This window comes from Aotus nancymaae, unplaced genomic scaffold (genome assembly GCF_030222135.1).
Source record: "Aotus nancymaae isolate 86718 unplaced genomic scaffold, 86718_ANA_hifiasm-v0.15.2.pri h1tg000051l, whole genome shotgun sequence".
Classification (NCBI taxonomy): domain Eukaryota; kingdom Metazoa; phylum Chordata; class Mammalia; order Primates; family Aotidae; genus Aotus; species Aotus nancymaae.
Window position 1 is genome coordinate 13,182,020 of NW_026988465.1, and position 22,184 is coordinate 13,204,203.

Here is a 22,184-nt window from a genome sequence, read left to right on the forward strand (position 1 = left end):
AGTTGCTCTTTAAAAAAAAAAAAAATAGATATCAGTGCAGTCAGGCCCCATAGGGGGAAATATATATCTATACAATTAAAAGTTGCTTTTACTGTAAAATATGTTGGAGAGAAAAATGTTCTTTTAAATGGTTAGCTTTCCAAATCTGCCGTCTGACGCGTCTCTGTGATGCCCTGAAGCTGGGTTCCTGATGTGGATTTTGTACGTGGGAACCCCAGGAGGGCCCTGCTCTGAATCCCCAGTCCCATGCTGATAGCAAGAGAGGGAGGCAGAGGGAGGCAGAGAAAAAGGGACCCTCGCTCGCCGCCACAGCGCCTGTGCACCCCCACATGCATGCACCCCTGCAACTCTGCAGGATCCTTCCCACGGAACTTTCCCCTGACACTAGTGGGAGTCAGCGCCCCGGGCTCCTTCTGTGCTGCTAGAGAAGGCAGGTGCCCTGAAGCCCCATTCCTTTCTTCCTGGGGGATGCCTGGAGCCCCCTTCCTCCCACCTGCTCACTGACAGACACTCGTGGAAAAAGCATATGCACCAGTCTCCTGCGACACACTTGCTGTAACTCTAATGACAAGGTTAGAACAGAAACCTAAAATAAGAGGATAACATGTAAATACTGTATTATTTAGCCTACAGTACAGTAATCTGGATACAAATGATAAGGGAGAGCCACGTTTCCTTTCCCCACGCTGCCTCTACTTGCCTACATTAGACCGGCCTTCAATGCAAATCTTAACCTCCTGAGGAATTAGAGAAGGCTTAGGAAGAGTCAAAGGTGGTTCGTCTTCTGACTTCTCCAGTTTGCGGCTCTCCGGCGCCGACCACCTCCTCTTCCTCGTGGCCGGAGGCTTGCTGGGTTCTATTTTGGTGAGGAAGGGCGCTGCGGGCAATCCCATTTTCTCTGGAAACTTCAGTTCGCCATTCTCAGACAGCATCTGGGCACTCCCCTGGTGGATTCCGTTTTCCTGCTCGGCATACCTGTGTCTGCTGCCCGCCAGGCCGTCGGCCTTTGAGTGCTTCAGCAGGACGCTGGCGGGATCCACGGGCTGGCCCTTTTTAACAGAGCCGTTCTTCAGGTTCTTGAGGGTAAGCGAGATGCAGACATCCCCAACTGAGAGTTTGGAACACGGCAAATCAAAGAGCTGGCTGGTTCTCTCCGGACAGCAGGAAGACCAGCCCTGTCCAAACACAAAAAAAGGATACTCTACCAAAACTTCAACGCTGACCTGCAGAAACAGGGAGAGACAGAGAGAAGGAGGAGGAAGGGAACAAATGAAAACGTTTTATTCTTGTTTGATTTAAGCACATGTATGAACTCACACACACACACACACACAGACACAGATACAGACACACAGGCACAGATACAGACATACACAGGCACACACAGACACACACATAGAGACATACAGAGACACACAGATGCACACACAGGCACACACACAGGCATACACAGGCTGAATGGGGGAAAAATGAGTCCGTTTGCGAGCCTCCCTCTCCCCCAGCACACACTATAAATGAGGGTCTTCACTTTTGGTTGTACCTGTACTTACCATAGGCAGAAACCAGTGAAAAGGCCATCGGTATTTAAAATATTCCACCAAGTGTTAGCTCTATAGCCCGTCTCTGTGAACGGTCACTTGAACCCCAGCAATGATGGAGCACCACTTAGCTTTTAGCACCGAGCTAGGCTCTGTGGGCAACTCAGAAGCCCAGCATGGTTTTAGATTTTATGAGCTCAATGGACAACTATTATTATACAGGACAGGACTAAACACAGATCAGAGTGAGGCTGTAGGTGAATTCCAGGAGGCAGGCATGATGTGTTTACCACTGAGTCCCCAGCCCCTAAAAGGATGCTTGGTGGCTGGCTGCAGTGGCTCACGTCTGTAATCCCAGCACTTTGGGAGGCCGAGGTGGGTGGATGACTTGAGGTCAGGAGTTCAAGACCAGCCTGGCCAACATAGTGAAACCATCTCCACTAAAAATAATTAGCTGGGCATGGTGGTGGGCACCTGTAATTCCAGACACTTGAGAGGCTGAGATACAAGAATCACTTGAACCCAGGAGGCAGAGGTTGCAGTGAGCCAAGATTGTGCCACTGCACTCCAGCCTGGGTGACAGAGCAAGACTCCATCTCAAAAAGCAAACAACAACAACAAAAGGATGCTTGGCATATGGTTGGAGCTTAATGAATATTTACTGGATAGGCCAGGCGTGGTGGCTCAGGCCTGTAATTCCAGCACTTTGGGAGGCTGAGGTGGGTGGATCACAAGTCCGGGAGTTCAAGACCAGCCTGGCCAATAGGGTGAAACCCCATCTCTACTAAAAATACAAAAATTAGCCTGGCACAATGGCAGGCGCCTGTAATTCCAGTTATTCTGGAGGCCGAGGCAGGAGAAACACTTGAACCCAGGCAGCAGAAGTTGCAGTGGGCCGAGTTTGTGCCACTGCACTGCAGTCTGGGTGGCAGAGTGAGATTCCATCTCAATAAAAAAAAAAGAAGGCAATTTTCAATGTCTCTTCCAGATGTAGTAGACTGGGTAATTTGGACCAATCCTCCTTCTGAGGATAACTAAAAACTGAACAAAAATATAAGCAAACAAATTTTAAAACTCTAGACAAAATGTTTAAATTTTTTTTTCTTATTGTATTGGACAGCAAATAAGATAGTAAAAAGGCGGGTCATGGTGGCTCATGCCTATAATCCTAGCACTTTGGGAGGCCATGGCAGGTGGATCACTTGAGGTCAGGAGTTTGAGACCAGCCTGGCTAACATGGCGAAACCCTGTTGCTACTAAAAATACAAAATTAAACCTGGTGTGGTGGCACGCGCCTGTAATCCCAGCTACTCAGGAGGCTGAGGTAGGAGAATCGCTTGAACCTCGGGGACGGAGGTTGCAGTGAGCAGAGATCGCACTACTTTACTCTGAGACCAGCCTGGCCAGCATGGTGAAACCCTGTCTCTACTAAAAATAAAAAAATTAGCCAGTTGTAGTGGCAAGCACCTATAATCCCAGGTACTTGGGAGGCTGAGGCAGGAGAATTGCTTGAACCTGTGAGGCAGAGGTTGCAGTGAGCCAAGATCACGCCATCACACTCCAGCCTGGGCGACGAGAGAAACTCCATTTCTCACACACACACACACACACACACACACACACACACGCCTCTAGAACAAAATACATATTACCTCCAAATAAGCAACAATTGAACTCACACTTTACACACTTTACATCTCAACAAAAATAATGGAATCCAGTAGACAATGGAATATCTTCAAATTGCTGAAGAAAAAGAATCGCCAATCAAGAATTCTATATGGAGCAAAAAGATCCTTCCATAGAGACATGTTCAGACAAAAAGTAACAAAGAATTCACCAACAGATAGATCGCCATTACAGAAAATACTAAAAGGTATTCTTCAGGTAGAGGGAAAAAAATGAATCTAGATCAAAGTTTGTAGATAGAATTCCTCAGGGAAGAAGGAAGAGGAATAAAAATGGCAGATATGTGGTAAATCTAAATGAATATTGGCTATATGCACTAATATTTAAGATGTCCTGTTGGATTTTTTTTTTAAGACACAGTCTCACTCCATTGCCCAGGCTAGAGTGCAGTGGCGCGATCTTGGCTCACTGCAACCTCTGTCTCCCGGGTTCAAGCAATTCTCCTGCCTCAGCCTCCTGAGTAGCTGGGATTACAGGCACGCGCGACCATGCCCAGCTAATTTTTGTATTTTTAATAGAGACAGGGTTTCACCATGTTGGCCAGGCTGGTCTCAAACTTCTGACCTTGTGATTTGCCTGCCTTGGACTCCCAAAGTGCTGGGGTTACAGGCGTGAGCCACCGCACCTGGCCTCTGGATTTTATACACATGTAGACACACAAAAACACACATACGTAATTAAAGTACCAAAAAAAAAAAAAAAAAACCCTTTAAAAGCAGTAAATGTCCATGGATTGTGGCTTTTCTACTTTATCTTCTTCATCTCCTTTATGAACTCTGATTGATCTAGTTCTGATAGCTTCTAGAATGACAGACTTTACTGGATCGATACAAAGCATGCTTTTAGAAGAGACAACTAGAGTACCTTCATATGGCAGCCTGTAAGCATGAACCCATACACGTGTGTGTATTACTATTGTTCTGGGCTATATTTACAACGTGAAGCAAGCTAAATTTTTTTTTTTTTTTTGAGATGGAGTCTCGCTCTGTAGCCCAGGCTTGGCTCACTGCAACCTCCGCCTCCAGGGTCCTGGGTCAAGCAATTCTCCTACCTCAGCCTCCCAAGTAGCTGGGATTACAGGCACAAGTCACCATGTCCAGCTAATTTTTGTATGTTTTAGTAGAGATGGGGTTTCACCATGTTGCCCAGTCTGGTCTTGAACTCCTGACCTCGTGATCTACCTGCCTCGGCCTCCCAGAGTGCTGGGATTATAGGCATGAGCCACTGCTCCCGGCCAACAAGCTAAAATTTTTTGAGTGCCTGCTCTGTCAAGCTCCAGATACAAACTTTACAAAAAATATTTTGTTCAAAGTTCACAATATACTAGTAAGACAAGTATTGCTATTCCAGTTTTATAAATTTTACGAATAGTCACTCAGAGGTGAAGTCACTTGCCTAATGTCATAGCTATTAGCTGTTAGATTTGGGATTTCATCCCAGTCTTTGATCCCCAAACCCATTTTCTTTTTTCTATGACTCCTGACCTCTAGCCTTGTGAGCAAAGATATTACAATGCCACCAAAAAGAGATGAACTGGGCCAGGGATGGTGGCTCATGCCTGTAATCCCAGCACTTTGGGAGGCCAAGGTGGGCAAATCAGCTGAGGTCGGGAGTTCGAGACCAGCCTGACCAACATGGAGAAACCCTGTCTCTACTAAAAATGCAAAAAACTAGCTGAGCATGGTGGTGCATGCCTTAATCCCAGTTACTTGGGAGGCAGAGGCCGGAGATTGCTTGAACCCAGGAGGTGGAGGTTGCGGTGAGCCAAGATCAGGCCATTGCACTCCAGCCTGGGCAATGAGAGCAAAACCCCATCTCAAAAAAAAAAAAAAAAAAAGAGAGAGAGATGAACTTAGCATTCCCACTACCCACCAACAGTGTGACTATTGCCTGAAATAAGTAAGATCCAATGGCATGAGCTCATGGATTTGTTTCGTGGAACAGAAAATTGTGATGTCATGTTTGCCTTATACAATTCTGGTTACGTTGTACAAGGGTGTGACACTGTTCAATTTCAAAACTACTTTATATCACATGCAAACATATATGTGCATATATACCTAGACAAATATACTTACAAGTTACAGTATCAGATGGGGATGCCCAATGCATTCTAAGTAAGAGAACCAATCTGGAACTGGCTCCACAGATCCTCTCCCAAACCTCTTAGAACCATTAACAGCATAAACTCAACAGAAGGAAACAAATCCTACATCAAGTGGAGACTGTCTTGCTGCATTTCCAAGTCACAAAAAGAAAGCTCTCGGGTGTTAATACCATCCTCGTAAGACTCTCTTCCAGAGCTGCAGTTTGCTTATTCTTGCCCAACACCACACAGAGGTAATGTGACATTCAGAAGACCAGAAGCCTTATTTCCAAACATGTCAGCCTCTTTTCTGGTTCTGTGTGTTCCACATTATATACACTTCGCAGGGCAGGCAATATTTAATTTTCTGAAAATAACATCTACTGTATGCTTACAGATAACTCTGAGGATTTTGATGTTACCAAGTATCTGTAGCCTTATTAAGAAATGTCTACAAGCCTTTTATAACAGTAATATAATTGATTCCTGCAAAAGCCAGGATACAGATGGACACGTTTGCCACTAATGATTTCATAATGTTGTTGGATATTTTGAAGGCCTTTCCACATCTCAAAACTCCAAAGACACCACTCTTGTAATCCCAGCATGTTGGGAGGCTGAGGTGCAACCATGACATAGCAAAAGAATGAACATAGCTAACTCAGTTTTTGTTTAAATGGTTTTACCCTTTCCTGCAAGTAGGCTAGGATAATTTTAGAGCACCAAGATAATATATACAAACAAGAATCATGTACTTTTAAAAACTAACTCTGGGATTAAAGGGGAAGCATATGTTGTTAAAGACTGATAGGAGCATCGTGACATGAACAAGGACGAACAAGTTCCCAACCTCCTCGAACCCTCACTGGTGCCCAAATGTCTGCGGTCCTCAACCTCCTCGAAAGCAACCCCCCGTCTCCCTCAGAGCCCCCTCCCGTAAAAACCCTCCGACCAGCCTAAAATATTGGAGACGGCACTTCATTTTTTAAAATTATTATTATTTTTTGAGATGGAGTCTTGCTCTATCGCCCAGGCTGGTGTGTAGTGGTGTAATCTCGGCTCACTGCAACCTCCGCCTCCTGGGTTCAAGAGTCTCCTGCCTCAGCCTCCCAAGAAGCTGGGACTACAGGCATCTGCCACCTGGTTAATTTTAGTATTTTTTAGTAGAGATGGGGTTTCGTCATGTTGGCCAGGCTGGTCTCAAACTCCTGACCTCAGGTGATCCACCTTTCTCAGCCTCCCAAACTGCTGCGATTACAGGTGTGAGCTACTGTGCCCAGCCTGGAGATGGTACCTTAGAATGCTAGCTCATCATCTCAATTTTGCTAGCTTTCCCAGTAAACCTGCTTTTCCTCTCACCAACCTCCTCTCTCGTATTTGGCTTTTGAGTGGTGAGCAGCCACACCTGAGTTTGGTTACAGAGGTGGGAGGGTCACTCGAGTTCCAGCGCCACTCCAGTCTGTGTGCCACAGCAATACTCTGTCTCTAAAAACCAAACCAAACTCCAAGCCTCCAAAGACAGGCCTTAGAATTAAATGCTGCGGTGTGAATCATAGCCAGAATAGCCTACCAAAAAATTCATGACAGAAAAGTGATGGAGAGAGAATACTTGAGATGTGCACTAAAATAAGATGATATTAATGTTTTTTTGTTGAGACAGTCTCGCTCTGTTGCCCAGGTTGCAGTGGAGTAGCACCGTCTCAGCTCACTGCAATCTCTGCCTTCTGAATTCAAGCGATTCTCCTGCCTCAGCCTCCCGAGTAGCTAGGATTACAGCCATGCACGACCACGCCTGGCTACGTTTTAAAATTTTTAGTAGAGACGCGGTTTCGCCATGTTGGCCAGGCTGGTCTTGAACTCCTGACCTCAGGTGATCTGCCAGCCTCAGCCTCCCAAAATGCTAGGCTTACAGACATGAGCTACCGCATCTGCCTGTCCTGTTAATGGAATTTATGTTAACCTAGGTAGGCCTGGGAGATTCTTTTTTATCACTTCAAAGGCTTCTCTTTGTTTCTTTTTGCCTAAATTCTGGCTTTGCTTTCTACCAAAGGAGCTGTGTCATCCTGTGAAAAGATGCCATGACCAGATATCAGCCAGGTCCATGAAAGCTGAGGTAGGAATGGAAGATTATTCAGACAGTCTGATCGTTGTAGGCACAGATCGGAGAGCCTGTCAGGCCAATGCTAGTTTTCTTCTCACTAATTAGTTAGTTTGAGCTATCTAGACAATGCACTTTTCCCCACTTGGGGTCTGAATGTATGTGAAGGAAAATAAGTTTTTTCCCTTTCTTTGGTGAAAGTTAAAATCTTGTTACACACATCTCAAGTAAGTACACTCAAGTATTCATAGCAAATCTATTTTTATAACTAGGTTTGTCATAAGGATATAAACTTTTTGATCATTAAGAATTAATGAAGAAATCTCACTGAGGGGTTTTTCAGTGAGAATATATATAATCAAATCTGTTGCTTGAAATTCCTTTGGAGAGGAGCCTTCTCCATCTCAAAACATGCTGTCAATGCCAGTGGGGACTGTTTTGGACGTGAAACAGAGACAGTGTGATTTTGTAAGATGATGTCATCTTCATCTGAAACAATGAGCCTGTGAATCCCTTGAATTTGAGACCCATGTGGGTGTTTCCTATAATGCCGAGAAGCTTCAAAATATTGTTATTGTTTTTTGAGACGGACTCTTGCTCTGTTGCCCAGGATGGAGAGCAGTGGCATGATCTCGGCTCACTGCAACCTCCGCCTCCGGGGTTTAAGCAATTCTCCTGCCTTAGCCTCCCGAGTAGCTGGGACTACAGGCATGAGGCACCACACCTGGCTAATTTTTTGTATTTTTAGTAGAGACAGGGTTTCACTGCGTTGGCCAGGCTGGTCTTGAACTCCTGACCTCAAGTGATCCAGCTGCCTCGGCCTCCCAAAGTGCTGGAATTACAGGCATGCGCCACCTCGACTTGGCCTCAAAATATTATTGAGTGTTCCTAATGACACACTTTAGGCTTTGCAGTTTTAATAAAAGTTGAATAAGTACACCCTGAGCACCTCTAAGTGTAGGAACCTTAGAAAAGCGCCTATTGGTTAAGACCTAGTTTCTGGCCTCCCTTGAGGAGACAGAACACACATGCAAAACAAAACACTTCACAAGGGTACGTTTGCATACCAGCGACCACGCTGTCCGATGACGTCCACGCAGATGTCGAACGGACAACTTAAACTTAACGCGACCTAAAACACATCACACCTCCCAGTGTGCGCCTGCCTGGAGGCCGTCCATGTTCTTCCCCATCTCCATAAATGGCATCCCATTCTTCCGGCTGTTCAATCAAGGACTGGGGAATTACGCTTTCTTCCGTTCTTTCTCTCACATCACATACATCCCAATCATAAGCAAACTGTATGGGTTCCTTTTCCAAATATACCTAGAATGAGACTATTTTTCACTACCTCCACCACCTCTGTCCTGGCCAAGCTGCGTCTCACTTGTTCAGTCCACAAACAAGCCTGATGTGGTCTGCGTGAGCCCCTTCCTCCCTACACTGTAGCAACAGGGGTCTCCTCGCTGGTCCTTTAACCCCACTTCCGCCTTCCTTCTGGGCACCTGCTGCTCTCTCCATTCATTTGGAATCTTTTTTGTCCCACGTACTGTTGCCACCCACTCTCCTTTTCAGAGAGAGCTCCCCTGACAGCTCTATTTAAAATAACAACCCTCTAGTTTCCATAGCTTCTTTTTTCTAAATTTTGAGATAGGGCCTGGTTCTGTTGCCCAGGCTGGAGTGCAGTAGCACGATCATGGCTCACTGCAGCCTTGACCTCCTTGGGCTCAAGGGATCCTCCTGCCTCAGCCTCCTAAGTAGCTGGGGCCACGTGCATGCGCCACCATGCCCAGCTAATTTTTTGTGGATGATAATGATGATGATTATGTGGAGATGGAGGCCTGCTATGTTGGCCAGGCTAGTCTTGAACTCCTGGCCTCAAATACTCTCTCGCCTTGGCCTCTCAAAGTGCTGAGATTACAAGTATGAGCCACCTAGCCTGGCCCTTTATCCTCTTTATACCAGGGATCCCCAACCCCCAGGCAATGGACTGGTGGAAGGCTATGGTCTGTTAGGAACTGGACTGCACAGCAGGAGGTGAGCAACCATTCCCGACTGAGCTTCTTCTCCTGTCTGATCAGCAACAGCATTAGGTTCTCATAGGAGCGTGAACCCTATTGTAAACTGCGCGAGCAAGGAATCTAGGTTGCGCACTCCTTATGAGACTCTAACTAATGCCTGATGATCTGAGGTGGAACAGTTTCATTCCCAAACCATCCCCCTCCCTCTTCCCATGCTGTGGAAAAAGCTGTCTTCCATAAAACCAGTCCCTGGTGCCAGAAGGGACTGGTTATCTTTTTATGCATTCTTTTTTATTTACTTGTATATTTGTCTGTTTCACCTCTTTCCCCAAACTCAATGTTCTATCCCCAGAGTCTAAAATATTTCCTGGCAAGTAATAGGTGCTCAGTTAAAAACAGTTGTGTTTGCCTTCTGTATGGAAAAACATTGCAATGGCACAACGGGACAACAGGTGGCAATAGAGGGCCTGCCTTTCTTTTCTTTTTTTTTCTAAACCAGCCAGGACTAAAGTGGGCTATGGCCTCCCCCAGGGAGAGGAGCAGTGCTTTCTCCAGGGCGTGGCTTACCCCTCACAGGCAGCTTTCTCGGAGGAGCCATAGCCGCCTCACCTTGTCAGATGCTGAGGTCATCATGATTTTATTGAATCATACTTCAGTTATTTTCTCTCCACTCTTGTTCCTACAGCTGTGCTAGTAATCATTAAGTCATTTTATGATCTTGCTGGGGTTCCACACATTTTCCAGAATGGTCCTTGATGAAATCCCAATGAAAATAAAGTGACAGGAGCAGTACCACAGATAACCAAAGCATGTTACATAATGCCTGCCAGCTCAATATAGCCCATTTTTTCATCCAATAAATATATCCTGTTTCAAACACCCTAAGCAGTCTGTAGGACGAAATGTGAGCATGGATGGCCTTTATACCTTTTTTTTTTCTTTTTTTTTGAGACGGAGTTTTGCTCTATTGCCCAGGCTGGAATGCAGTGGTGTGATCTCGGCTCGCTGCAACCTCTGCCTCCCAGCTTTAAGCAATTCTCCTGCCTCAGCCTCCCAAGTAGCTGGGATTACAGGAGCCTGCCACCACACCTGGCTAATTTTTTGTATTTAGTAGAGATGGGGTTTCACCATGTTGATCAGGCTGGTCTTGAACTCTTGACCTCAGGTGATTCACTCACCTCGGCCTTCCGAACTGCTGGAATTACAGGTGTGAGCTACCGCACCCAGGGATGGGCTTTGTACTTCTGTCAGTTTGAGGACCCTCTGTCTTTCATCTCTGGATGCCCTGTCGTCAGCGCCTCTTGGGTTTGGGGGTGGATCGCTTCCCACCCTCTTCCACTCTTCCCCTCCTTCCTCCCGCTGCTGCCAGCACGCCCATTTGCTCACCACTGCGGTTATAAGAGCTCTGCCTACCCCTTCCTCCCTCCAGCCCCCTAAAAGGACTCCTCTAAAACCATCACTTCCAACTCCCATTTTGGACAGAGGTCTGCTTTCCTGGATGGTGAGTCTGCATGGTTACATTCGCAGCATGAAAAAAATCAGAAAACCTCGTCTCAAGGATGAAGGGGGTAAGCGACAGGCAGGGAGACAACACAGACTCACTATTTATTCAAAGTCACCTTCCTCATCTGGCTAATGACTGGCTTTTAAGAAAAATTTTAGCTCCTCGGTAGGAAAATTCAATAAAATTCCTTTCGCCACTTAGTCAATAACTACTGTATCTAAACACTATGCACATACACGCATATTTATGCTGTTTGATTGTATATTTCAATCTTAGATTGGTGCTATGTCTATATACACACATATGTACATATCACCAAAAACAAGATAGAAAACAAAACGTCTGTTGTTTAAATATGTCTCCCTTTTCCTTCACAAGAGTCCCTGTTTTCACAAATTGCAAAGGGCATCTGTTTGAAAAACATTTTTTCGTGACACTATCCCAGACACACACATTTCGCCTGTTGCTGGGAGCAATGAAATGTCTCAGAAGCTAGGTTTCAGTGAGTATGTTTTGTTTTTCGTGATATTAATGAAATTGGACATTCTTGACTTTGTCTGCAAGTGAAATTCTTGGTCTTGTTTCACCTGCAGAGAAAGGCAGGTCTGCTTTCCTGGATGGTGAGTCTGCATGGTTACATTCGCAGCATGAAAAAAATCAGAAAACCTCGTCTCAAGGATGAAGGGGGTAAGCGACAGACCCATTTACTGCAATGTTTAAAAATCATTAATAAAAACAGTTGAAACTCTTTGGCTGAGTGTAAGAATATCTGTTGAGTGTTCTATTTAAAACACTGAATCATGTTCACGCAAAGCCTGACTCAGTCCTTGGTGGAAGCGTTTCAGGGTGTTCAGTAAACCCACACCCTAGCACCGGAATGCCTCCTAACACAAATCCCAAATTAAAAGCTGGGTTCTTCTCACACGTGGTAGCGTGGCTCACAGAGCTCCCGTGTGGGAAGGCCCTGTGGGGAGGCCCAGGGCTGGCCGAGAAGGACACTGCCCAGCGAGTGATCACAGCAGCTGTGACACGTATAGCCTGTGACACAGCTGTGATACGGTAGCCCCTATCCACACAAGTTCTAGCCCAATTGCCTTCCTCTTCCGGGGTCTTAAAATGTGTGCCTTAGACAGGGCAGGGTGGCTCATGCCTGAATCCCAGCACTTTGGGGGGCTGAGGGCGGGATCACCTGAGCTCAGGAGTTCAAGAGCAGTCTGGGCAACATGGTAAGATCCCGTCTCTACAAAAAAGTACAAAAATTAGCTGAGTGTGGTGGTGTAGCGCCGGCGGTCCCAGCTACTAGGGAGGTTGAGATGGGAGGATTAGAGCTCACTGCTTGAGCCTAGGAGGTCAAGGCTGCAGTGAACTAATTATGGTGCCTCTGCACTCCAGCCTGGGCAACACAGCAAGACCCTGTCTCAAAAAAAAAATGTGCCTTAAAGAACAACATCATAATATTCAGTGCTAAAAGGAAATGAGCCATCAGAGCAACAGAAAGACAGGGAAGAACCTGAAATGTGTATCGCTAAGTGAAAGACGCCGATGTGCAAAGGCGGCGTACTATGATTCCAACGGCACGGCATTCTAGAACAGGCAGGACTATGGAGGGAGTGAAACCATTAGTGGGTGCCAGGGGTTTAAGGTGGGATGTGAGGGACGCGTCGTGGATACATAAGGTATTTTTAGGGTGGTACAGCTATTCTGTATGATACTGTCACGCTGGAGACACGACGTCACTCACAGCATGTACAATACAAAGAATGAACTATAAACCATGGACTTTAGTTAAAAATGAGATATCAGGTCGGGCACGGTGGCTTACACCTGTAATCCCAGCACTTTGGGAGGCCAAGGTGGGTGGATCACAAGGTCAGGAGATCGAGACCATCCTGTCTCTACTAAAATACAAAAAATTAGCCAGGCATGGTGACACGAGCCTATAATATCTCAGCTATTTGGGAGGCTGAGGCAGAGGAATCGCTTGAACCCAGGAGACAGAGGTTGCAGTGAGCTGAGATCCCGCCACTGCACTCCAGCCTGGTGACAGAACGAGACTCCATCTCAAAAAAAAAAGCAAATAAGGTAAGTTGTAGCCAATGTATCACACCAATGCAAGATTTTCAAAACAGAGAAAACTGTTATGTGTGTGGGACCTCTCTCTACTTTCTGTAAACCTAAAACTGCTTTAAACAATAGTCTTGAATTTTTTGTTTAAAATGCTATAAACAACAATGGTCTGAGAGAATCAAAATGTAGCTTTATGCACTTGTAGCACATAAAGTTTAAAGGAGAGCATTTTTTTTTGTTTTTTGGAAAGGTACAAAGACCCACAAACAAAAATGTGGTTTCACAGAGTTTCTCCACTGGAGGCTTTCCAGCATGAGAACAGACGGGAGGTGTATATTACCAAGAACTGTGGCACAAGCCCAGCGCTGGGCTCTGCACGCAGGGCACTCACCAACTATCTGTTTTTTTTGATACATTAGGATTCATCGCCACCAGCTCGGCATATTCAAGGTTGGCAAGTGGGTCTGCCTTGGCTGTGAAGGGACTGACTCTACAGGCTCATGTGCCACTTGCATGAGGGCCTTGGCTATTTTTAGGCACCTGCTAATCCATTCAATGCATAATGCTACCAATGATGACTCACAGCCCACAGCAGTCAAACTAAAAAATACTAGAATGAAAGGAAAGCCATCGGTAGACACACAGTTAAGTACATCATGATAACAACTGCCGTACAAGCAGGCACACAGGCACACTGACACCCACGCCGGGACAGTCGGGAGGAGGAAATGGCACTGAATATTAAGCAGACAGCAAGTCAGGGAAGCAGTCACCTCGGGAGGCACTGGGAAGCGACAGACGGCCCTAATAACACGCAGAGCCTGGCATTTAAGAAAGAAGCAAAGGAAGGTGTCAGCCCAGAGCACTTTACCAATACATTTTACAACTCCACTGAGCAAATGCTGTGTACTCTTCAGAGAAGATGAAGCTAGGGAGGGTGAGACAGAAGGATGGGATAAGAGAGAACACGGCCAGATGGAAGCCACAGGCTCCCCAGGTGGGGCCATCCTGGGCATGGCTGTCCCAGTGGGTATGTCGCTAACAGCCTCTTGCAGAAGAGCTGCCCAGGGGCCCTTGTTTCTGCATCACTTGTCTTACAGATCTGGAGGGCTGGAGCACCCATGCATCCAACCCTCATGTCCAGCCCATGCTCGCAATACAGATTGATGTGCTCACACAGGCTTGCATGACGTCATTTAGCCTTACAAACAGGAACAGCATGAAGGGTGCTCTCCTCGGCCAATCGCAGGATTCCACCCTGAAGATTACAATCAGGGTAAAAATTACAGGCTTATTGTGCTCATTGGAAAAGTTCAGCCTTCTTTCTTTCTTTTTTGAGATGGAGTCTCGCTCTGTCGCCCAGGCTAGAATGCAGTGGCATGATCTTGGCTCACTGCAACCTCTGGCTCCCGGGTTCAAGCAATTCCCCTGCCTCAGCCTCCTGAGTAGCGGGGACTATAGATGTGGGCCACCATGCTTGGGTTTTGTTTTTTTTTTTTTGTATTTTTTAGTAGAGACAAGGTTTCACCGTGTTAGCCAGGATGATCTCGATCTCCTGACCTTGTGATCCGCCTGCCTCAGCCTCCCAAAGTGCTGGGATTACGGGCGTGAGCCACCGTGCCCGGCCAAGTTCGGTCTTCTTTCTAGGCTTTCATCAGCTGCCTCTCCTTTCATAAACTCTTTTTAGAACACAAGGCCTTTTATTTATTTTTCAGCTGTGAATAATTTTCTCAGGGCCAGAGCCACCTAAGTTGAAGCAGGGGAAGTAAAACTATCTTTCACAAGGTCCCAGAGCTACTGATGGGTGAAGGATACGTTCAGACTCAGATTTCTCCGTTGCCACGTCCTGCATTTTCCAAGCAGCTAACCTACTTCTACCCAAGGAGGAGGCGCAAAGCCCCATCCTTCTTTTCAGTGGCACTGGCTCCCACATTGATGCTCTCGCCTCGGGGTCCCATCTGGGATGCGCCACAGACTTATGAATAATATTAAGTGGATTATATTTGGCAGTGGGGCTCAAGGGAAGTGATTCTGTCATTCTTTGGGGCTCTCAACCAGAATCAAGGCGTGGCAAAGCAGCAACTCTCTTTTGGGCTGGGGAACGTTCTATCACCCTCCAATGAAGAGGAAGGAGCCTTCCTTTGGTGCATACAGTAACAATGCCTGACACCTGGCTCTCCCCTTTCCTCCCGCAGCAGCTGGGTGGGGGCCTGGGGGATGCAGAGATGCTTTGCCCATGCAGAGAAATGCTGCGACGGGCAGGGCAATGCCACAGGGACAGCGGCAAACATGGAAAAGCGGTTTTCTCCTGCACTGCCTCATCTGGAGCGTCGGCTGGGACAACGCTGGAGGCATCTTTCCACAATCTTAATGAGGAATTCAGCCCCTTAAAAATAATCCCCAAACTACACAACCCTCAGTTTTATAAGAGACGGCCTTAGTTCCCACGAGGTCTATGTGCCGTGCAGCATGAGGTCAGTACATGTTCATCCTAACGCCCTTCTTGGTTTCTGGTTAACTGACACTAATAAATTTTTACAAGGGCTGTGCTATTCTGGAAAGTATAAAAGTGAAGCATTAAAACCACGGAGGAGTCTAAAGAGATTATCTCCTATAAAGAATCACAGGTGGTCGGGAGCCGTGGCTCATGCCTATAATCCCAGCACTTTGGGAGACCGAGGTAAGTGGATTGCTTGAGCCCAGGAGTTCCAGACCAGCCTGGGCAAGAGAGCAAAATGCTGTCTCTACGAAAAATACGGTAAATTAGCTGGATGTAGTGGCATGCACCTGTAGTCCCAGCTACTGGGGAGGCTGAGGCGGGAGGATCAATTGAGTCCATGAGGTTGAGGCTGCAGTGAGCCAATGATCCCACCACTGCACTTCAGCATGGGCGGCAGGGCAAGACCCTGTCTCAAAACAAGCAAACAAACAGACCCCACAGAAAACCAAAACTCATTTGCCTGGTTTAGAGAGGAGGGAGTTGCAGCTGAGAGGTGAAGTAGCTTGTCCTGCCAGAGACTCAAAGCTGCGCACCTGGGTGTCTCACCACCCCACCATCTGATACTGTTTTCCCTGAGAGTGTGACGCTGGGGGGTCTTACGAGGTCAGGCATCCTCAGGACTCTGTTCATGTAGGATTTATGCCTCGAGTCACCATGCCATCTGTTTTGTAGAAAACCATCTCTTCTTCCACAACTTCCCCAATCAAATTTGTGATTTTGCTTATTAAGCTCAACAATTTGTACATTTCTGAATTTCTCTGTGGGTGCACCGTCAGCGATGCCTAACCAGTTGAGAAGCCCTGGAAGGTCCTTCAGGCTAGGGGAGAAAACCCCTCCTGGAGGCACTGTGGACGGAGAGAAGGATGCAGCCTTTGGAACCTCAATTAAGTCCAGAAATTAGTTCTCCCTCTGCCTTCCATCTCCCCCTCTCTTGTTCTCTCTCTCAGTCTCCGCTGACTCTGAACCTGTCACTTGTGGCAAACACAGCTGGTGGAGTATTTTAGCTGTGATGATGTCAGCTGATTTCTGATAGGCTCCTCGGTAAAGTGACAAATCTGGTTGCGTCAGGGCCTTGCACTTTTGTTTCTACAGCGTGAAGCCCCAGCTGCCTTTTCAGCAGGTCTCAGGGCGCTTGCCTTTCCTTGCGGGAGCCCTTCCCAGCATGCAGCACAGCCACGCGGGGCCGACCCCACACACCTGCCAACAGGCCCTGACCACACTTGTACCTGCTCGTCGGCACCCCGGCTTCAGCAGAGAGACTCAGTGATCTCACTATGGGGAAAAACATGAGAACAGGGCTCTGACTTCACAGGGAAGCCAATTTCTCTATCATGTAATCATTAATTTTGCAAAGTTTAGAGTAGGGAAAAACACACCTAGATTCTTCCTCTCTAAACAGAAGAGGGCTGTAAGGGACCAGGCACGGTGGCTCACTCCTGTAACCCCAGCACTTTAGGAGGCCGAAGCGGTGGGGCGGGCGGGGGGAGATCACCTGAGATCAGGAGTTCGAGACCAGCCTGGGCAATATGGTGAAATCCCATCTCCACTAAAAATACAAAAATTAGTAGGCGGTGGTGGTGTTTTCCTGTATTCCCAGCTACTTGGGAGGCTAAGGCAGGAGAATCGCTTGAACCCAAGAGGCAGAGGTTGCCATGAGCCAAGATCGTGCTACTGCACTCCAGCCTGGGTGACACAGTGATACTCTGTCTCCAAAAAAAAGAGGGCTATGGGGCTCTCGGAGCCTGTACTCTAGAGAGACTGCCAGGTCTAGGAGGTGCGGTCCACAGCTGAAGTGACTGCCTTCATTCTCAAGCTGACAGAGATGCTTGCCGGCAAGGAACCATTTCTAACCAAAACCTCTTTTCACACCTGCCTCTGTTTGCAAACAAGTTTTAAGGATTCTAAGTACCATGGCAATAACTCTTCACTGATGGGTTTATTTTCCGTGTTACTTGGAGTCTGTGAAGAGTCAACTTTGTTCAGGGCAGTTCATTTTCTTTCTCCTAGTACTCACCCCTAATTCATGCAGGAAGTAAACAGCAACTACAGAGGGGTAGTGAGCTCTATTTATGCCATTTTTTAATCCTGTTTTTTTTTTTGAGACGGAGTCTCGCTCTGTTGCCAGGCTGGAGGGCAGTGGCCCGATCTGGGCTCACTGCAACCTCTGCCTCCTGGGTTCAAGCGATTCTCCTGCCTTAGCCTCCCGAGTAGCTGGGACTACAGGCGTGTGCCACCACACCCAGCTAATTTTTGTATTTTTACTAGAGATGGGGTTTCATCATGTTGGCCAGGATGGTCTCGATCTGCTGACCTCCTAATTCGCCCGCCTTGGCCTCTTAAAAGTGCTGAGGTTACAGGCGTGAGCCACCACACCCGGCCATTTTTCTTTTTAATCAGATCTTTGGGGAAATCTTTCTTGGGCCCTTCCAAAGACTGTAAACCTACAGTGACATCTCACAATTACAAACGTACTCGGGGCTAACAGCTCTCGGCAATGCAGGGCCCCGGCTTGGTGCAAACCCCACATCCAGTCATTCATGAGGAGTTCTGGAAAAATAATTTGGTCCTTTCCTCACTTGGCCTTTTAAACAATGTTCAAAAAAGCCAGGCATGGGGACTTATGTCTATAATCTCGGGGCTTTGAGAGGCCAAGGCAGAAGGATTGCTTGAGCCCAGCAGTTTGAGACCAGCCTGGGCAACACAGCAAGATCCCATCTCTATTAAAAGGTTTTTTTCTTTTTAAATTAGCTGGGCATGGTGGTACGCACGTGTGGTCCCAGCTACTAAGAAGGCTGGGGTGGGAGGATCGCTGGAGCCTAGGAGGTCAAGGCTGCAGTGAGCTATGATTGCGCCACTGCATTTCAGCCTAGGTGACAGAAAAACGTTGTCTAAAAAAATTTTTTAAAATGCCCAAAGCAATTCAAACTATTAACTAGTTTAACTTTTTTGCTTGTTTTATTTTATCTGAACGTCCCAAATAGCAGCTATTTCATGACTATTTTCAACTCAGGTTGGAAGGAGGCTCTGTCCCATTTGAGTGTTTTCAAATCCTAGATGGAAACACTGGTAGAGAGTGGCCTCCACCGCCAGGGGGCGCTCTCAGCTGCAGGCCGAACCCGCTGGACGCCCAGCAACTTGGGCAGTGACAGAAATGGGCTGTGGAAGAAATGCATGGAGTCGAGCTAAGAACCTGGAAAAGGGTGGACGGAAGGAGCCTGTGTAAATTAAGAGAGTTAACCACACTTCCAGTTTCTCCCATGACTCATCTTGGCTACAGCTGACTTTACCCCAAGCCCAGCAGGTGACCTGGGACAGCCCTGACTTCTCGGATTGTATTAACCATGCTTTTATTTTCTGATGCTTTGATATTTTAGGGTCTTGTGGACCCCAGAGGTATAGTCTCTCCTAGGATTAGCTAATTCCTAGAGATTTCAAAGAACTCACCAGGGAGCCCGACTTTCATATGCAAATCAACCAACCAACCAGTCCAGCGCCCATGCCGCAAGCGCCTCCTCTATCGGCCCGTCACACTCAGGGCTGCCTTCTACCTGTCTTTTTCTTTTACAGGGAGTCTCTGTCGCCCAGGCTGGAGTGCAGTGGCCCGATCTCAGCTCACTGCAATCTCCGCCTCCCACATTCAAGCTATTCTCCCGCCTCAGCCCCTCGAGTAGCTGGGACTACAGGCGCATGCCACCACGCCCGGCTAATTTTTGTATTTTTAGTAGAGATGGGATTTCACCATGGTGACCAGGCTGGTCTCAAACTCCTGACCTGTGGTGATCCACCCCGCCTCGCCCTCCTAAAGTACTGGGATTACAGGTGTGAGCCACTGTGCCCGGCCTTTCCACCTGTACTGGTCACCCCAGCACCAGCCACCAGACAACTAGGGACAACCCCTATGCCCAGAGCACACTGGAATTGTCCACTCTAGCCAATCCTAATCCTGCTTACCCTGCCCCCCACAAAACCACAATACAGGCTGCTGCTTGCCACGTTTCCTGTCACTCCCTCTGCCTCCTGACCCACCCGGTGCTTCCCCAGGTGGCCCCCACTTTATGGTGTCGAGTGCCCCTTCCTCTTGGGATCAGAGAGTATAACAAACTATTCCTTCAAAGAGTTGTCTCCTGATCTGTTGGCCTTATCATACCTAAATAATAATCAGACATTATAGATATGTTAGAAACAGGGTCTTGCTATGTTGCCCAGGCTTAAGTGCAGTAATAGTCACAGGTTCAGCCATAGCTCACTACAGCCTCAAACTCCTGGGCTCAAGTGATCCTCCTGCCTCAGCCTCTGGAGGAGCTGGGACCAAAGGCATACGCCACTGTACCCCGCTAATAAGACATATTTTGAAACATGGATGCTGCCAGGGGATGTGATTCTTTTGGCATCTAACGCCCTCACTCCAAAGGCATCTTCTGTCTTTTCCTGGTAAGAAAAAGTACAGAATGACCGCTAGGACCTGAAGTCCGGTAGCCTTTCCTAATCAGGGTCCCTCATCCCAACCACAGAAATTCAAAAAATAACCAGAGTGGTGAGTTTCTGAATTGTCTCAAGGACTCCTTCACTAGCACTTCTCTCCAGGCGTGGAGGTTCATTCATTACACACAGCAGAGGCCCCGGGGAAGTGGGGCTTGCTTTTCCTAGAGAACAGAGTGGGGAAAGGCCATGTCTGAGGTCTAGGTGTAACTGAGGACCCTCAATCCTGCCTCACAGAAGCAACGCGTCTTGCCGGGAGAGGAGGACGGCGTTACGGTGTGGTGTCCCATCCCTGCGCCACCCGGGCCAACGTTACCTGGGCTCGGTGCTCCCCGACGGCGAACTGTATCACGGCCACGCCCGGACTATGGCTGTCTTCGATCCTCTCCACCGTGCTGGAGTCGATCTTCAGGTCGTTGCTTATCTCTGCGCTCTGGATGAAATCTTCTGTTTTTAAGTCTTCCACCTTCTTCAGCTCCCCGTTGGCCAACTGGATGATGGAGCCTTTCATGAAGTAGGGTGGCAGCGTGGGGGGAGCCGCCGCGGGGGAGGCCACAGACTGCACCACGGGCAGGTGGATCTGGGCCTGCACCATGGCCGGGTAGGCGGCCTGGGTGACCAGGGCCTCCGGGTTGAAGTTCTCGCTCTTGGGAAGGGCGGTGGTGACGAACGTGTGAGGCACTGCAGCAAACTGGGGGGACGACGTGACGATGGCCGGAGCTGCCCCCGACGCTTCCATGTCAGTGCTGCCGACCGGAATGAGCAGGGGTTGTGTGCCGGGGATCACCAGGTGCTGGGGCAGGCTGCCGGCATAGGTGATCGCTTGCTGCTGGCCGCTCAGGTAGCCGATGACAGGGGGTTGAGTCCCCGCGTAGAAGGCTGTGGCTGGCAGTCCCACCGGGAGTGGCTCTGAAGCACTGTGTGTGGTCTGAATGACCGTGTGGGGTGAGAGCGCATAGGACCGGTGGCCCGGCTTCCCTAAGTGCAGGCCGCTTTTGTCGTTGAGGGTGGAGGGGGAGGCCTCGCGATGAGTGGCCTGCTGCACCTCCAGGTCGGCCGCGGGCGTGCTGCTGTTGGGCAGGACCATGACAGAGGCCCGGACCCCCGAGGGGTCGCGACTGCTGTAGTCGGAGGGGCTCGGGTGGACCACCACGTGCCTGGACTCGTACGGGTGAGGGACCGACTTGCCACCCGCTTTGCCCAGGCCCAGGTCGGCCGAGGACGGGGCCCCGTACCGCCGGCCCTTCTCCATCTCACCGTTCAGGACCTCCTTGGCCTGGATGGCCTGCTGCAGCCGGCTGCTCTCGGCTTTCTTGGTGGCCTCCCGAGGGACAAAGTGGCTGCCGGAGTCGGCGTATTGCATGACGACCTGGGAGGGGGGCCCCAGGGTGAGCGTGTGTGGGATCATCGTCTGATGGGGGTGGAGGTGGACGGGGATGGCTGGAGGAGAGGCGGTGCGGCCGGTGCTCTGCGGAGAACTGGAAATATGGACGTACTGGCTCTGCTGGGCAGGTGGGGGGGACCCCGGGGTGATGAGCCCCGGAGCCCTGCTGAGGTGCTGCTGCGGCGGTGGCGGCTGCTGCGGCTGCTGCTCAGCCTTGTGTCCCGGCGCCTGGCTCAGACTGCCCATGTTGGCCAACAGAGTGGAATAGGCCTCCAGCTGGGAGCGCTGGGATGGAGTGGTGGCCCCTGCGGCCGAGGCCACCGCACTGGTGACGGGGTTGGCGGTTGGGGGGATCAGCTGTGACGGGATGAAGCTGGCGTAGGTCCCGCTGTACTGGGAGGACCCAATGAACTGGAAGGTGTGCGGCAGGTGAGCGTACTGCACGGGAGACACCGGGGTCCCTGGCTGTGGGGTGGCATACGCGGCGGGCAGCGTGGTGGCCACGGGGACAGACCTGGGCGCGCTGGGCGGGGAGTAGTCCAGCCCTGTGGACAATGCTTTGTGTAAACCTATTCCCTGTTGTAAACCAAGCTCCGCCGAGGTCCCAGCCGGCCCGTGCCTCCCGCCCCCGTGGCCCCGGCCACCGGGGTTGCCCGGCAGCCATGCTGTGCCCTCCACCCGGTGGTTGTCGCCGGGCAGGGCGGGGGCCTTCTCCTCGCTGGACCGGCTGGTGGCGGGGATCTCGCGCTTCTTGGGAGGCAGGCATTCGTTGCTCCGCTCTTGGTTGGATTTCATTTTTCGCCGTCCCCCCTCCACGG

At 49.0% G+C, this 22,184-nt stretch overlaps 1 protein-coding gene across 1 annotated transcript; it reads right to left on the reverse strand.

The window, feature by feature from the left end:
- Positions 1-330: 330 nt before the first annotated feature.
- ATXN1 (ataxin 1) lies at positions 331-22,161 on the reverse strand. Its single transcript, XM_064363001.1, has 2 exons — positions 20,299-22,161; positions 331-1,223 (listed from the first exon to the last, which is right to left on the reverse strand). The coding sequence occupies exons 1-2, from the start codon at positions 22,159-22,161 to the stop codon at positions 693-695; spliced, it is 2,394 nt and encodes a 797-aa protein (XP_064219071.1). The 3' UTR covers positions 331-692.
- Between the last annotated feature and the right edge of the window lie 23 nt (positions 22,162-22,184).

Bases quoted from the DNA above. Each gene is read 5' to 3' on its own strand.
- ATXN1 (XM_064363001.1), bottom strand. From the start codon at position 22,161: ATGAAATCCAACCAAGAGCGGAGCAACGAATGCCTGCCTCCCAAGAAG. The intron at 1,224-20,298 runs GTAACGTTGGCC...CTGTTTCTGCAG, and splicing joins TCGGGGAGCACCGAGCCCAG to GTCAGCGTTGAAGTTTTGGT.